The sequence below is a fragment of the Bufo gargarizans genome, chromosome 2 (assembly GCF_014858855.1).
Source record: "Bufo gargarizans isolate SCDJY-AF-19 chromosome 2, ASM1485885v1, whole genome shotgun sequence".
NCBI classification, from domain to species: Eukaryota; Metazoa; Chordata; class Amphibia; order Anura; family Bufonidae; genus Bufo; species Bufo gargarizans.
The window spans coordinates 466,030,437-466,048,874 of record NC_058081.1 but is presented as its reverse complement, the minus strand read 5'-3'; the positions used below and the strand labels follow the sequence as shown (position 1 = coordinate 466,048,874).

General features: G+C 41.0%; 1 protein-coding gene across 2 annotated transcripts in view; it reads right to left on the bottom strand.

Annotated features, from left to right (window-relative positions):
- Positions 1-18,438, bottom strand: part of GABRB2 (gamma-aminobutyric acid type A receptor subunit beta2) — a 532,994-nt gene that overhangs the window by 13,277 nt on the left and 501,279 nt on the right. For both annotated transcript variants that reach the window (XM_044277835.1, XM_044277836.1), the window contains exons 6-7: positions 3,308-3,445; positions 146-298 (exon numbers count right to left, since the gene is read on the bottom strand). In XM_044277835.1, coding sequence (XP_044133770.1) covers positions 146-298; positions 3,308-3,445 — 291 coding nt within the window. The remainder of the gene's footprint in view (positions 1-145; positions 299-3,307; positions 3,446-18,438) is intronic.

The window sequence follows — 18,438 nt, the reverse complement described above, 5'->3', positions numbered from 1 at the left end:
TTGAAAACTGCTGTCATTTTGCTACTGTGTTTAAATAGCATGTCAAGAGAAGAGAATAAGTAAGCGTGATGTATATAAATACATGGGTCATCATAGATTGACATGTTACTTTCATTATTAAAATGCTAAATAAACCTTCACTTACCTAAGGCAACCCGAGCAGCTGATGCATCATAGTTGATCCAAAAAGAAACCCAAGAGAGAATTGTGATCAAAATTGAAGGCATGTATGTCTGCAAGATGAAATATCCGATGTTTCTTTTTAGCTTAAAACTAAGAGATAATCGTGGATAAGAACCTGAAACCAAAAGATTACACAACAGTGAAAAATAAACTATTACTGACAAATAAAATTAAAGAGGCTATCTAACCACCAAATGCTGTAAAGTGCTTATTATTTTAATCTCCCACCAAGGTAGCTCAGAAACGTTGGCAATCCACAGGGTCTTTGTTTACAAACTGCTGGCATGTGCCAATCAGTGACCTCAGCAGTAATGTGCAAACCTCTGGCATCATGGATCCCACCACTGAGTGGTGATGTCAGTAACATGTCATCCGGAGTGCTAAGACTATGTGAGTGCTAAGACCATTGCTCATAAACAAACACTGGGGTATTATCTATTTGTTATTTTATAACATGTCCTGCATTTTTCCCCCAAAGGTCAGGTAACTCCTTTAGAGTCACAGAAACTATTGGTGATGAGCTCATGGGTTGCAAGTGCATTCTACTTATTATTATGGCCAACAAAGCTTTCTGGTCACAATGTACACTAACATCTTCTATGTGGATATGATTGGTAGAAAAGGTACTGCCAACAGATCTAGTGGGGGAAATGATATACTTTACACTGACAATGGCCTACTTCTTTCAGATTACACTTTATCTTGGTAGAAATTGCACAGGTTAAAAAGTAACATCTAAAATTTAGCCAAAGTTTAGCTAAAATTTATTAAATGTGATCTTCAAAAAAGTTGAGAAAAGTGTATATATTGAAGCTATAAATGTGTTTTTCTTCTCTTTTATTAAAAGCAAAGGTTAAAAAAGATGTAAATTACTGGTACTAATATATATATATATATTTTTTGTTTTTAAATTCACACAAAAAATTCCAGTTAGATGAAATTTGTGCCACTTGTTATCTTTCGATTTCATTATTATTAATAAAGTATACATATTTCTATTGTAACAATGTAATTTCCTAAAATCTTCTAATTGTTATAATCCAAAATGTTTCCATTTGTAATAATGTTAGCTAAAGACAGAACTGTGGAACCATTAATCAAACATTTAATCTATTATTCATTCTCTTTTTTCTTTTAATTTATCACAGTTGTAAAAGAAGTGATCAAAGTGATCAAGCAAATGCATTTCCCCTAGGGGGCAAATGCAGTAAAAAAATGTTCAAAAATATGAAAAACACAAAAGAATAAAAAATTCTAATTAGCCTTCGTTCCCAATTGTACATATATGTACATAATTAGTATTGCTACGTAAGAAAATGTCCAAGCTATTAAATTATAAAATTATTTATCCTACATGGTGAATGCCACAAAGAAAACTAATGCCAAATTGGTGAATTTTGGTCACCTTGCCCCCTAAAAACAAATCAGCAAAAAGTAGTGCAAAAGTCATATACATGTCAAAACAGTACCAACTAAGTTCACCCCAAAAACAAGCCCTTCTCAGCTCTCTAGTTGGGAAAATAAAAAAATACGTTTAGGGATATATAAACGAATATAGCAATGCAAATAAACTGTAAAACATAATAAAACAATATAAATTTGGTATAGCCATAATCATAGTGACACGCAGAATAAGCTTGCCATGCCATTTGTAGCCACTGTGAATAGCGTTGGGTGAAGCGAGCTTCGGATCATAGATCGAAAGAAGATTTGGTCAAAATTTAGTTTGAATGCTGTACGAGTCATTTACAGTAAGACTAGAAACACAACACAAAAGTGGTGTATGTCTGATGAAGATTCTGTCACCTGCAATGGTGCAGCAGAATCTGTGACTTATTCCCGCTGATGCCAGGTCTAAAAAAGTGGGAGTGGCGTGGGCCGTCTCATTCATTATTTTCCACTTCTGGTTTAGGCGTAGAAAATGGAAGCTGTTTTACATTTATAATCGGCTGTGGATAAGCCAAAGTTATGCAGACTCCGGCAACTTCTACATAACTTTGGTGATCCACCGCCATCTATAGGGCTTATTGAGACAGGCATCTAAAACGACAGTCTTAGTATATGTTCCCCTATATATTTTTTCATTTTCGCCCACAAAGATATTTTCCCATTGTTAAATACAAATTAAATGGTGGCATTAAAAAATACATACAAATTATGCCCAAAAAACAGCCTTTATATGGCTATGTAAATGGAAAATTTAAAAAGTTATATTTCTTGGAAGGCATCACCAGGTGGAGCGGAAGGTTGGTTTTGGCAACAAAATGAAAAAGATTAAAATTGTCCAGGTCCCAGAGAAGTTAAATATAACATTATTTTGCATAATAGTGCTTTAATATACTTGAAACCAATATTTAAAGTGTTTTCTGTTTGTTTGTTTTTTGCCGCATAATGGACAAAACTGACTGTGTAATGTATTTACCTTGCTGGTTTAATTATACCTTTGTGTCTCCTGCCACCACTGTTGTTCTTACAATCATGTTGTGTGATCCATGGACACCTTTGGGAGCCTTTACTTAATCTTTATTAAACTAGGTTAGAGTAAATTTTCTGAAATTCGATTCAATTTGATTAATCTGAATCGGCCAAGAAATCTGAATCTCTCTGATTTTAGCCCAAAATAAGGAAAAGCCAATAATAATAAAACATTTAGGCCGCATGCACACCACCGTGGTTTGGGTCTGCATCCGAGCCGCGGCTCAAATGCAGACCCATTCACTTCAATGAATATATAATAAAAAAATATAACATGTCCTATTCTTGTCCGCGCTTTGCGGAGAAGAATAGGCATTTCTATTGCCGGCGCCTGTTCCGTAAATTGCAGAAGGCAACATGGGCGGCTTCCGTTTCTTGCAGATCCGCGGTTTTCGGCACACAAAAAATGGCATGGCCGGGTGCATGAGGCCTTACAGAGTCAAGAACATATTTTATTCTAAAGATTCTTCCATTGTAGAGGATACATTTTTCATCTGGCCATCTTTATTCCGTGGTATAGAATTGTCTACTGTGAACATAGTAAATATCCGATAGGAACTTAATATTGTTTTTCTTCCATCAGCCTTTGTTCTCTATGGTATATTTTTTCTGAATTACAGTAGTAAACTTATTTAGATTCACACACTACCTGTGGAAAAAACAACATTTTTCGATAGGAGCCTGTAGTCTACAATGGAAAATTGCGGCAATTCAATTCTATCGACTCCTGTGACAGCGTGGTTGCCTCCTCTCCAGTAAAACTCTATGTCATCAGTGGTGTAGCCATCTGAAAGGCAAAAAAATTAATACATTATTATTATTATTTATTAGAAATAAGAAATATACAATAAAAAATAAATAAAATAAAATAACTAAAACTTGCCTGAAGATCCAATACTTGCAATTTTGAGTTAGACTCCACACTTGAGTCTAATGGGAACAAGATAGATGTATTCTATTTAACTCCTATACTGGAATAACTCCCATATTCCTCATTACATATTCTATAGCATCAGATTTTGTACTCTCTCAGCCTCACTCCAAAGACCACCAAACATGAATCTTCATGAATCCTGATTGCTAATGGTTCAATGACCAGAGCAAAGAGTGAGGGGGAGAGAGAACATCTCTGTCTCACTCCCCTTCCTATGTAAAAATAATAAGATACCAACCAATTTACCAATAACCTTCGCTCTGGGGTGTCTGTAAAGAGTTCTAATCCAACCGATGAATCACCTTTGCAACATCTAATGACTGTATGGAGCGCTGAGACCCCAGGTCCCATGGCCATTGGATGTTTGCAAAAATCTGCTGAATAATTTTCACTGAGGATCTGTGCGGTATAAAGCTGCATTGATCCTCATGAATTAGGGTGGAAGTGAAACCATTAAGTCTCTTTGCTAGGATCCTCGCCAAGATTTTTTCGTCATTATTTAACAATGAAATAGGATTATAGGATCCTGTGTCCTCTCTACCTTTCCCTTCCTTATATATATTTTTTGAATCAGATAATTTTTATTACGTTTTCAAAAGTTTTTAATACAGGTACAACAATATCCCCGTCCATCCCACCCTATCCCACCCCTATCCACCCAATCTCCAAAAAGCACAACCACTGGAAGGTAGAAGGTGCAGTCCATGTCCGGTACTGGTAAATCCAATGACATCCCTTAGTTGAAGTACTTCTGTAGTTCGTCATATGTTCACATGTCGTCACGGCACACACAGCCATTCAGCCACCTACAAACACTCTAGCATACTTACGAAAAAACATGACCAACTCATACCACAATGCTCCATATTTACGAACACACTCTAAGAGAGATTGCATCGGGAGACCCATGAAAACCAGATCGCCTCAAATTTTTTAATTGAGTTTCTCTTTAACTTGTGATGAATAAACTGGGCACTGGTCAGTGCTGTTTAGTACATAGATTTCCAACAGGAGGGCCATATTCTCTCTTATATTGTCCTTTTTATTGTCTTATACATTAATAAATATCTGTATGATCCCTATATCCTGAGAGTGCTCAGTTCATTCATCACAAGTTTTACGTCATTTTAGTGGACTGGGGGAGTCCACTTTCCTGAGTGCACCTCTGGTTGGTCCTTGTGTGTTCCTGTGCGCCTCATTTACTATTTTTTTTGCACGAGTTTCTCTTTAAGCAAACATACTTTTCCAACTGTACCAATGTTTGTACCCTATTCACTACCTCCTGAACTGTCGGTGCTGATTTATCAATCCAATGGAATGCAATGCATTTCCTTGCCTGATATAATATTCGCATAATAGCCTTCTTTTTTTTCAACATGCCACTCGGAACCTTCACATAACCAAGGAGACAGTTCAGGGGGGTAACCTCTAGACGAGACTGAAAAACCCTATTTATAAGTTCCACTACCTCCACCCAATATCTCCTAAGCCGCGGACAGTTCTACATAAGATGGATCAAGTTTGTCCGCAAGGTGTCGCAACATGGGCACACATCATCCATCCGGTAGCCCATTCTGTACAGCAGCGCGGGCGTTCTATAGACCCTGTGCAATAGATATAATTGGGACATTCTATAGGACTCGCTCATTTATAATGTCGGAAAGTCAGTAAGAATTTCCTCCCATTGTTCCTTTGTCAGATCCTACACATCTGTCTTCCACTTCTTCATAGTTGCAGTGGATTGGATTTATTGATTTTGTCCTGATTGTGTTGTAATAAAGGGATATCACCCCACTTGTGGTACCTGTTTTAATTGTGTAGTTCAGAATAAGACAGTTGGGCGCCGGCTGAATCCTCCCTTGTTTCTCCTGAGTCTCAATAGCATGTCTCAGCTGTAAGTATAAATAAAAATACTTATGCAGAATATCAAATTCCTGCCTTAGAAGGTCAAAGCCTTTCAGTGTCTTTTCAGAGAACAGCTGTGCCATTCTATTCAGCCCATATTGCTCCCAATGTTGCACGCCCCGGACTTTATCTAATTCAGTGTATAAGAGGTGAGGCCAAATAGTGGCGTATGGGAAAGGTGTCCATTGATATTTACCCTCTCCTTAGTTTTCCACCATATTCTATGCATCATACCTATTAATGGGTATTGAGTACCATGAGTACAAAAGGACCCATCCTCCAAAGCAGATATTAAACAGGTACAGTGAACCAAATATTGAACAATACGTCCAGCAGTGTTCTACAGAGTCTTGTCCCCCCGACCCCTGAAATGTTGTAACTGGGCTGCAATATAATAGGACCATGGGTCAGGCACAGCTAGCTCCCCCTGGGTTTTTGGCCATTGCAGGGTTGATAATTTAATCCGAGGGATACCCTTTTTCTATATCAGGTCTCTGAAGACTGCATTAACAGTGCGAAAGAACCGATGCGGGATCCAGATCGGTGCATTATGGAGTAGGTATAAGAGTTTTGGCATTAATATAATTTTCAAAAGGTTGACTCGACCAATTACAGACAAGGGCAGTTTGCTCCAGGCCTGTACCTTTTTCCGGAATTCAGCAAGCATTGGGAACAAGTTCAGATGATCATAATCACCTGTATCTGAAGTTACCCATACCCGCAAGTACTTAAAGGAGGTGACCACTTGTAATCCCCCTGCAGTGTCAAGTGGCGATCGATTACTTCTGCCTAAGGGTAACAAAACAGACTTCGACCAGTTAATCACCAGTCCGGACAGAGTCCCAAAGCGATTAATAATTGTCATTGCAGCAGGAAGAGACAGCTCCCAGTCATCCAAAAACAAAAGCAAGTCATCGGCGTATAAAGCCACTTTTTCTGTCAGGGTTCCATACCGAAGACCCTTGACTGTGGCATCCATTCTCAGAGCCTCCGCCAAGGGCTCCACTGCCACCGCAAAGAGAAGCGGTGACAGGTTGATGTTGTTGCATGCAATCCATGACAGCACGTCTTTTAATGGCATCTTTAATCCCCCGTACATTCCAGCTAAGAAGATTAACCACCCCCGCCATGACCATATATCCAGAAATGGGCTAGTGTAACGACATGTACAATAGCACCAATGGGACAAGCATAATGGTGAGTCATATCATTCCCAGACAAGAAACACAGACCTCCACCTTCAAAGATAATGCATGCATTATAGTAAAACAGAACATACCACCCCCACCCCCACCATTTCTCTCCAAACATCCCAAATCGTCACCCAACAAAGCAGCCACCCCACCAGTAGGTCCCACTAGAGCACCTAAACTAAGGTCTGTGGGAAGAAAAACACAACCTGCTACTGAGGCTAGCTGCATAGCAAATAATTCCCTCCTATCACCTGGAGAGAAAGTCTAGTGTGTACCTAGAAATGAACGTGGGTGCGTGACCATGAAATATAAAGCTCAAAAGAAACACAGAGCTTTCCTCAACACCTCTCCTCAGTCAATAACAAAGGTATACAGCATCTACATACCCACACCAAGCAGCATACCAATCAGGACCAATCGTACTCAAACATAGTTAGGCCGCAGCAAACAGGACCATACGACCTTAAACAGAACACGGCGTTACTCTGCGAGTTTCTCCTATGTATAATACAGTCTAGCATAAAACCCATAGAAAACCCCCAATATCTTTTCAGGCTCACTATATGTCATCCCCATTTTCATCTTTAACCATTGCAATATTGGACAGCTATTATTCCTAATAATCATGGATAGATATTTGCCAGGTCTTCCCCCCTCCCAGTGCCTTTTGCTTTTCATAAACAAGTCCATATTTTGAGCTTTCTCTAGGTGATAATTATTATCATTTTGTACTGCCAATTGCCAAGCATTCCATGCCTCTATAGTTTTATTATTTATGAATATCAGTTCCTTATCCAACTTATCTTGGATTAAACTCTTCTTTTTTCCTATAACCCCTTTTTAGCAGTGTAATCTTCTTAAAGAGAATGCACCTCACATAAGCCTTAGATGCATCCCAGACCATCCCAGCCTCTGCCGATCCCTCATTTTCTGTAAAGAAACTATACATTTCCCTTCTCATATCAATCTGTTGACCCAGTAAAGTCAGCCAAGAGCAGTCTCAGAAAGACTGATGCATGATCAGAGAGGCACCTCAGCCAATATGATACAGCCACTCCTCTTTTCAAGGTTTCCTGATTACCAAAGGCCATATCTATCCTGGATAGAACATTATGCATCCTATTATGGGGTATCCCCCTTATACAGCATGAAAGCCTGAAGTACAGATGTGTTCCCTCTTAACTGATCTCCAAACTGGAAGTGGTGTCAACTTTGTCCTGAAAGAAAAACAACATAATATTGCGAGACTGTAACTAAACTCTAAATGACTGTAATGCACATCACAACCACTGGGTGGTGAGTGCTCCACATGTAGCTTATAGCTCAAGCTGCTTTTTCTTCTGTTTAGAGAACAGAGAAGCTGGCCTCAGATATGAGATATTTATTGGCAGACCCAGTGCTAAATTTGGTGAGATCTATTGAGAATATTAAGTGTGTGAAAGTCAAACACATGAGAATAAAGGAACGCTAAATCCAGAATCCAAACATCATGTGTGATACTATCTGCTGAGCTATATATCTAATCCTATACTGTGTGTTACTGCCTGCTGAGCTGTTTCTCTAATTCTGTCCTATGTGATACTGTCTGCTGAGCTATGCATCTAATCTTATCATGTGTGATACTGCCTGCTAAGCTGTGTATCTAAACCAATCATGTGTGATACTGTCTGCTGAGCTGTGTAGCTAATCCTATTCTGTGTGATACTGTCTGCTGATTCGTGCATATAATCCTATCATGTGTGACACTGTCTGCTAAACTGCATGTCTAATCCTATCCCGTGTGATACTATCTGCTGAGCTATATATCTAATCCTATACTGTGTGTTACTGCCTGCTGAGCTGTTTCTCTAATTCTGTCCTATGTGATACTGTCTGCTGAGCTATGCATCTAATCTTATCATGTGTGATACTGCCTGCTAAGCTGTGTATCTAAACCAATCATGTGTGATACTGTCTGCTAAGCTGAGTATCTAATCTCATCCCGTGTGATGCTGTCTGCTGAGCTATAGATCTAATCATATCATGTGTAATACTGTCTGCTGAGCTGGGTATCTAATCCTATTTTGTGTGATACTGTCTGCTGAGCTGTGTATCTAAACCTATTATGTGTGATACTGCCTGCTAAGAAAAACTATTGAAAGGGGGGCAGTAGACGGCTAGTAGATCTACTCTGGCGGACACCATTACTGTGGGTCCTCTCTGTATTAGGGTCTACAGCCATATGCTGACCACAGCCATCGAAACAACTCAGCCACATACTGACTGTAGCCATTATACAGCTGTCCCCCAGCCGCTGGGCCATACGCCAGTGGGGGTAACCATTACTACGCCCCTGGGGCTTATGTTGGGACACTTGAGTATTTTTCTTCTTTCACTTGTGTGGGCCTGATAGTTTTATCTATCCCTCAATCCTATTTAATGTGTGGTTATATTTTGATATTATCCATTGGATACTTGGTCTTTTTGTCGCTGATTAGGGCCTTACCAGGGTTTTCAGCGTAGGATCAGAGTTCTTGTCTGGGCCACCCCTTGCAGGGTTTTTTGGACCCCGTCCTCTGGATATTTCAATAGGGCGGACTAGGACAAGTAGGGCTTCATTAGGGTCAGCACATTCATTATGTTAATACCCTACTCCATACCTTACGTCTTTATTCTTGCCTAGCCCACCACTAATACCATCATTGACATCCCAGCCTCACATGGTATCCTATCGGCCATGTTTTTAGGCTGAGGGTGTGACTGTCTTATATGTTTGTCTGTCTGTAGGGGCTTTTTTATCTCCTGTTGAATTAAAAGTGATAGTTTATCGTAGTCTACTGCCCCCCTTTCAATAGTTTTTTTGCATTCTCTGGAGCAGTATTCAGGTGGGCTTGACTGCCTATCCTGTTTGACCTTCTTTTTTTACTGCCTGCTAAGCCATGCATCTATTCCAATCATTTGTGATACTGTCTGCTCAGCTATGTATCTAATCCTATAATGTGTGATACTGACTGCTGATCCGTGCATCTAATCCAATCATGTGTGATACTGTCTGCTGAGCTATGTATCTAATCCTATCATTTGTGACACTGTCTGCTGAGCTGCATATCTAATCCTATCCTGTGTGATACTGTTTACTAAGCTGTGTATCTATTCATATAATGTGTAAAACTGTCTGCTGAGCTGTGTATCTAATCCTATCATGTGTGATACTGCCTGCCGATCCGTGTAGCTAATCCTATCATGTGTGATATGGTCTGCTGAGCTATGTATCTAATTCTATTCTGGGTGACACTGTCTGCTGAGCTGTGTATCTAATCGTATCATGTGTGATACTGCCTGCTGAGCCATATAACTAATCCTATCATGTGTGATTCTGTCTGCTGAGCTGTGTAGCTAATCCTATTCTGTGTGATACTGTCTGCTGATTCGTGCATATAATCCTATCATGTGTGACACTGTCTGCTAAGCTGCATGTCTAATCCTATCCCGTGTGATACTGTCTGCTGAGCTATGTATCTAATCAAATCATGTGTAATACTGTCTGCTAAGCTGTGTATCTAATCCTATCATGTTTGATACTGTATGCTGAGCTGTGTATCTAATTCTATCTTGTGTGATACTATCTACTGAGCTATGTATCCAAACCTATAATGTGTAATACTGTCAGGATTAGATACACAACTCAGTTGACAGTATCACACATGATAGGATTAGATACACAACTCAGTTATCATGTATTATATTGTCTACTGAGCTTTGTATCTAATCATATTATTTGTGATACTGTCTGCTTAGCCATGTATCTAATCCTATCATGTGATATGGTCTGCTGAGCTATGTAATTTTATCCTGTGTGACGCTGTCTGTTGAGTCATGTATCTAATCCTATCATGTGTGATACTGTCTGCTGAGCTACAGTTGAAACCAGAAGTTTATATACATGTACACTATATAAAAAAGACACATGCATGTTTTTCTCAATATCTGGCATGAAATCAGAATAAACCTTTCCTGTTTTTGGTCAGTTAGGATTACCATAATTATTATTATTTGTCAAGTGCCAGCATAATGAGAGAGAGAGAGAATGTTATAAGGCATTTTTATTACTTTCTGCAAAGTCAAAAGTTTACATACATTTCATTAGTATTTAGTACCATTGCCCTTAAACTGTATGACTTCGGTCAAATGTTTATGATACCCTTCCACAAGCTTTCACAATAGTTGGTCTTAATTTGGGCCTATTTCTCCTTACAAAACTGGTGTAACTGAGACATGTTTGTTGGTCTCCTTGTCACACCTGCCTTTTCATCTTTGCCCACAAATTTTCAATAGGATTGAGATCAAGGCTTTCTGATGGCGACTCCAAAACATTAACTTTGTTATCCTTAAGCCACTTTGTAGCCAGTTTGGCAATATGCTTCAGGTCATTGTCCATTTGGAATACCCATTTCTGCCCAAGGTTTAAAGGGAATCTGTCACCTGCTTTTACCATTTTAAGCTGTCACCATCGCTATGTTCACTAAAGTACCTTATTTACAGCAGTCTTCTTTTTACTTTATTTTGTTTTGTCCTTTTGATATAAAAGCACTTTTTATGATATGCTAATGAGGCTCCAAGGTGCCCCAAGGGGCATTTTTCTTCCTTCTCCGGTGCCCAGTGACGCCCCCCTGCAGTGCCCAAGAACGCCTCCTGATCCTCAAATAACCTCCTACAGCCCCGGAAAATGGTTCTGCCCCCTCCCCACGTCATAGTCTACCTTCTGGAAATGTCCCGTCCTTCTTCCTGTCGGTGGCCAGAAAACTTGTGCAGGCGCAGTACCGCCTGCGGCGTGCGCGATCATCAAGCTCCTGAGGGCAACAGCCTCAAAAATCTCACTGGGCATGCGCTGAGCCAAGTGATGTAACCTGAGCGCTGTTGCCCTGAGGAGGTTGATGATTGCGCAGGCTGCAAGCGTTACTGCGCCTGCCCAAGTTTTCTGGCCGCCGATAGGAAGAAGGACGGGGCATTTCTAGAAGGTAGACTTTGACGTGGGGAGGGGGTGGAACCATTTGCCGGGGCTGTGGGAGGTTACTTGAGGATCAGGAGGTGTTCTTCGGCACTGCAGAGGGGCGTCACTGGGCACTGGAGAAGGAAAAAAACGCCCCTCTAGGCACCTTGGAGCCTCATTAGCATAGCATATCAAAAGGACAAAACTAAATAAAGTAAAAAGACTGCTGGAAATAATGTACTTTAGTGAACATAGCGATGGTGACATCTTAAAATGGTAAAAGCAGGTGACAGATTCCCTTTAACTTCCTGGCTGATGTCTTGAGGTGTTGTTTCAGTATTTCAACATAATCTTCTTTCCACATGATGCTATCTATTTTGTGAAGTGTAGCAAAACAACCACACAACATGATGCTGCCACCCTCGTGTTTGACAGTTGTCATGGTGTTCCAAGCTTCTCCCTTTATCCTCCAAACGTAATGATGGTCATTATGTCCAGAAAGTTGCAATTTAGTTTAGTCAAACCACAGGACATATCTCCAAAAATGTATGTCTTTGTTCCTGTGTGCATTTGAAAACCTTAATAATTTTTTTTTATGTTTCTTTTGGAGTAATGGCTTCTACCTGGCAGAGTGACCTTTTAGTCCATGTTGATACAGTACTCGTTTCACTGTGGATATTGACACAATCTTAGCAGCTTCTGCCATCATCCTCACAAGGTTTTTTGCTTTTGTTCTTGGGTTGATATGCACGTTCATCTCTGGGACATAGAACCCGTCTCCTTTCTGAGCGGTATGATGGCTGGACAATTCCATCTTGTTTGTACTTGTGTATAATTGTTTGTACAGATGAACGAGGCACCTTCAGGTATCTTGAAATTGCACCCAAGTTTGAGCCAGACTTATGCAAGTCCACAATTCTCATCCTGATATATTGGCTGATTTCTTTAGACTTTCCCATGGTGATACACAAAGAAGCAGTGTGTTTCAGGTGTGCATCTAAATACTTCCAAAGGTATGTTTCTAATTAACTCAGATGTTGCCAACAAACCTAACAGAAGCTTCCAAAAACAAGACATCATGATATGGGCAGTCCAGAATTGTTTAAAGGCATAGTAATCTTAGTGTATCTAAACTTTTGACATTGCAGAAAGTAATAAAAATGCCTTAAAACATCCTCTCTCTCTCTCTCTCTCTCTCTCATTATTCTTGCATTTGGCAAATAATAATATTTATGATAATCCTAATTGACCAAAAACAGGAAAGGTTTATTGTGATTTCATGTCAGATATTGAGAAAAAAACATGCATATGTCTCTTATTATATATAGTGTATGTAAACTTCTGATTTCAAATATATATATATATATATATATATATATATATATATATATATATAAAATACTATACTATGTGATACTGTCTGCTAAGCTATATATCTTATCCTGTCATGTGTGATACTGTCTGCTGAGACATGTATCTAATCCTATCCTGTGTGACACTGTCTGCTGAGCTGGGTATCTAATCCTATACTGTGTGACACTGTCTGCTGTGCTGCATATCTAATGCTATCCTGTGTGATATTGTCTGCTGAGTTTTTTTTTAATCCAATCCTATCTTGTGTAATACTGTCTGCTGAGCTTTGTATCTAATCCTATCCTGTGTGACACTGTCTGCTGAGCTGGGTATCTAATCCTATATTGTGTGATACTGTCTGCTGAGCTGGGTATCTAATCCTATATTGTGTGATACTGTCTGCTGAGCTGGGTATCTAATCCTATATTGTGTGATACTGTCTGCTGAGCTATGTATCTAATCCTATACTGTGTGACACTGTCTGCTGAGCTGTGTATCTAATCCTATCCTGTGTGATACTGTCTGCTGAGCTATGTATCTAATCCTATCCTGTGTAATACTGTCTGCTGAGCTTTGTATCTCATCCTATCCTGTGTGACACTGTCTGCTGAGCTGGGTATCTAATCCTATATTGTGTGATACTGTCTGCTGAGCTGGGTATCTAATCCTATATTGTGTGATACTGTCTGCTGAGATGCATATCTAATGCTATCCTGTGTGATATTGTTTGCTGAGTTTTTTTTATCCAATCCTATCATGTGTAATACTGTCTGCCGAGCTATGTATCTAATCCTATCATGTCTGGTACTCTCTGCTAAGATATGTATCTAATTCTATCTTGTGTGATACTATCTAGTGAGGTTTGTATCTAATCCTATCATACGTGATACTGTCTGCTGAGCCATATATCTAACCGTATCCTATGTGATACTGTCTGCTGAGTTGTGTATCTAATCCTATCTTGTGTGATACTGTCTGCTAAGCTTTCTATATAATCCTATCCTGTGTGATACTGTCTGCTGAGCTGTGTATCTGCTCCTATCCTGTGTGATACTGTCTGCTGAGCTATGTATCAAATTCTATCATGTGTGATACTGTCTGCTGAGCTATATATCTAATCCTAAGGGTTGGGAGTGTAACTAAGGGAGGTGGGAATTTTTTTAAACAGTGACTCATTTTTAATTCCCAGCTTTTCCTGTCTCTATCATTCTTAAAATACCCTCTAGAGAGGAAGGTTTTATGTTAAGGAACATATCTGAGCAAGCCAGATGAAGGGAGAGATAAGAATTTCCTTGCGTGCAGGGGGTTTAGGGGTTTTTAGGCAGTGCAGGGAAATAGGCTTGATAGTTGCAAGAAGTAGAAACATTGCTTGCAATGAATATTTTTTATTAGTTACAATTCTAATATAATTTGTAAGTTTGTGTTTTGGATGAAGACCAATATCTCAGAAGAACTAAAGCTTTTTTTGAGGACCGTACACGGAACTATTAATTTCAATGGGTCCTCAAAAAAAAAAGGAAGTTACTCCGTGTGCATTCTGTTTCTGTATGTCCATATTTCCGTTCCGTAATAAAACATGTCCTATTATTTTCTCCATTACGGACAAGGATAGTACTGTTCTATCAGGGGCCAGCTGTTCTGTTCTGCGAAATACTGAATGCACACAGATGTCATCCATATTCTTTGCGGATACATACGGTCGCGTACATGAGGCCTTACATTTACACTTCTAGGTGTGAGCTATATAGGATGGACTGTATTTCCCTTAATCAGGGACTAATCAAAGAACATCTGGATACAAAGGTGAATAGTCAGAGCAAACAAACAGGTAATAAAGACGCAGGGAATGGAGACTGGAACGTTGACATAAACAGTAAATATGGGGCCTGGACACTTAGATGATAGGAAATCTATGAGAAGCTGGAATGCTGAATGCTGACATACCAGGGCTAAACACAGCTGATTTTCAGCCAAAGCCAGAAGTGGATGCAGCAGGAAGGAGAAGCATAAATTCTTCCTTTATATTTCTAATTCCTTTCCAATCTATTTCTGACTTTGGCTGAAAATCCTATAGGCAGGTCTGCTTCAAATCCTCATCCAAAAAACTCCATGTGAATTTAGCCTTTGCACATTCACATGACCATATTTTTGGGGCTCCGATTGGAACTGCCACTGCCACTAATGAGGAGGAGGGGAGGGGACCCTGTGGCCACTGCCACCAGTGATTTTAATACAAGGGGGGGTTGGGGGGGGTGCACTGCGCCACCAATGATTTTAATATTGGGGGGGCTGAGGGGAGGGGGCACAGTGTGCCACCAGTGATTTTAATACTGGGGAGGAGGGGGAGCCTAAAAATATCTGTGACATCCAGCGTACTTTGTCCTTGACGGTGTCCGCTGTAGACAGTTACATTACCTGCGCTACATCTCCTGTATAACGTTTGTGTCTCCGAAATATCAGTGACACTCAGTCTAATTTTTTTTGCTGCTGGTGGCAGCAACATTACATATGCTACATCTCCTGTATAACGTTTGGCCATCCTAAATATCAGTGACATTCATTCAGTGTAATTTTTTATTAGCCAGTGGTGACAGTGACATTACTTGCGCTATACCTCCTGTATAACGTTTGTGAATCCTAAATATTCTCCCACTTAGAAATCATGGAGGGGTCTGAAATTTCCATTGAAGGTGCATTCCCACTCTGAGAGACAGAATAAAAAATAAATAAATAATCTGGATATTACATTGCATGATCATTTTTTTTTTTTTATGTATTTGTCTTGCACTGCTGAACATAAGTATTTGAACACCTGAGAAACAGCAAGAATTCTGGCTCTCAAAGACCTGTTACTGTGCCTATAAAAAGATCACCTCTTCTCCACTTATTAATCTAACTTCGTAGCACCTGTCTGAGCTCTATAAAGACACCTGTCCACCCCACAGTCAGTCAGATGTCAACTGCTACCATGGGCAAGACAAAAAAGCTGTCAAAGGACACCAGAGACAAAATTGTGGACCTCCACAAGGCTGGAAAAGGCTATAGGGCAATTGCCAAGCAGCTTAGTGAAAATAGATCAAGCACACAGCACCCATTCACCATCAACGGCACCTCAATTACCACCTGGCCGGTGACCCTGTAATACAGTGTGCCCCGGAGAATACAGTGCTGTTCTCCCCTTCACTGAACTGCTGGCCCAGGGAGGCGTCTGCTAAACCGCGAGTAACCGATGAACTGTATGTACATTCCGGCCCACCGTGAACCTTGCGTGTTCTACCCCTGTGGACTGGCACGTTGCATTCATTCAGTGTAATTTTTTATTAGGCGGTTGTGACAGCGACATTATTTGCGCTATGCCTCCTGTATGACGTTTGTGCATCCTAAATATCAGTGACATTCATTCAGTGTAATTTTTATTAGGCGGTGGTGGCAGCGACATTGCTTGCGCTATACCTCCTGCTTAACACGTACACATCCTAAATATCAGCGACATTCATTCAGTGTAATTTTTTATTAGGTGGTGGTGACAGCGACATTGCTTGCGCTATACCTCCTGTATAACGTTTGTGCATCCTAAATATCAGTGACATTAATTTAGTGTAACTTTTTTATTAGGCAGTGGTGACAGCGACATTACTTGCGCTATACCTCCTGTATAACGTGCGATCATCCTAAAAATATCTGTGACATTCTGTGTACTTAGTTTGCGCATACACCTACAAAACCTGTGCTACTGTACGTGCGACATACGTGTAACCATATATACCATTTAATATGCGCAAGGTGAGCAGTAAGGGATGGGAAGTGGCTGTGCTGCTAATGGTGCACGCAGAGGCCGTGGCCCTGGGAACGGTAAAACTGTGCCTGCTGCCAGAGCACAATAAACACACTCATTCACTATACCTAGCTTCATGTGCCAGTTTTTGCTGGGCGGCACAGTACACCACTCTCAAAGTCAGACCAGTGCGACCAGGTGGTCAGTTGGATTGCAGCAGATAATGCTTCCAGTCAGTTAAGCACCACCCTGTCTTCCGCAAAGTCAAGTCTCAGTAGCCAAGAGTCTGGTCAACAGAATCATCACCCTGATACTCCTTCCACCCACCATGGAGAGTATTGGCCAACAAGTGATCCCACACTCGGATATTCCAAGAAGCTGTTTTCATTGCCATTCCTTAATTTAGTTGTTTCACCAAGCCCGCTTGAAGAGGGACATGAGGAGATCTTGTGCCCTGATTCCCAAACTCTGGAGCATCCACAGTCAGAAGAAGATGACGGTGGGGAATGGCAATTAGTGTTTCACGAGGTGGATGATGATGATGAGGTGTCTTAAGAGGTTCATGATGAGGATGTGACACAGTTGTCAATAACTGAGGTAGTTGTTAGGTCAACAAGTCAGGAGGATGACCAGAGTGAGGAAGTGGAAAAGGAGGTGCTGGACGATGAAGTCACTGACCCAACCTGTGAAGGTGGCAAGCCAAGCAAGGACAGCAGTACAGAGAAGGAGGGATCCACAACACCGCAACAGGCTGGAAGAGGCAGTGGGGTGGCAAAAAGGGAGAAGGCGGGCCACACCAAACTGTGCCCCGGAGCACCTCCTTGTGGCAATCTCCCTTGCCAAGGGGTTGGTGTTCCAAAGTATGGCGCTTTTTTGAGGAAAGTGCGGACGATAAAAGAATTGTCATTTGCAACCCGTGCCGTACCAAAATTAGCAGGGGCGTAAACACTAGCAACGTCACCACCACCAGCATGATCCGCCACATGGCATCAAAGCACCCTAATAGGTGGGCTGAACGCTGGGTTCACAACCAGTGTTTGCGGGTCACACCACTCTTCCTCTTCCCCTGTGTTACGTGCTGGCCAATCCCCTGTCCAAGACGCAGGCACGGATGCCTCCTGCCATGCAACTGGACTTTCGCAAGCACTATAAGCTAGCACATCAACTTCTGTATCTCAGCGCAACATACAGATGTCTATATCCCAGGCCTTTGAACAAAAGCGCAAATACCCAACCACCCACACATAGATGATAGGACTAAATGCACACCTTTCCAAATGTCTGGCCCTGGAATTGTTGCCATTTAGGCTTGTGGACACTGAGGCTGTCCCATGGTTCTCTGTCCCCAGCGGCAAATATTTTTCATGGTGTGGAGTCCTAGCCTTACACCTGCATGTGTCCCATAACATCAACCGTGCCCTGACCAATGCAGTTATTGGGAAGGTTGAATTAACGACTGACACATGGACAAGTGCTTTTGGCCAAGGATGATACATTTCTCTGACGGCACACTGGGTGAACGTTGTGGAGGCCGTGAGCGAGTTGTACCCTAGGATGGCACAGGTGCTACCGACGCAAAGGATTGCGGGCCCTACTTCCATCAGGGTTTCCGCCGCCACCTACGTTAGTGGCTGCAACCCCAGCCCCCCCC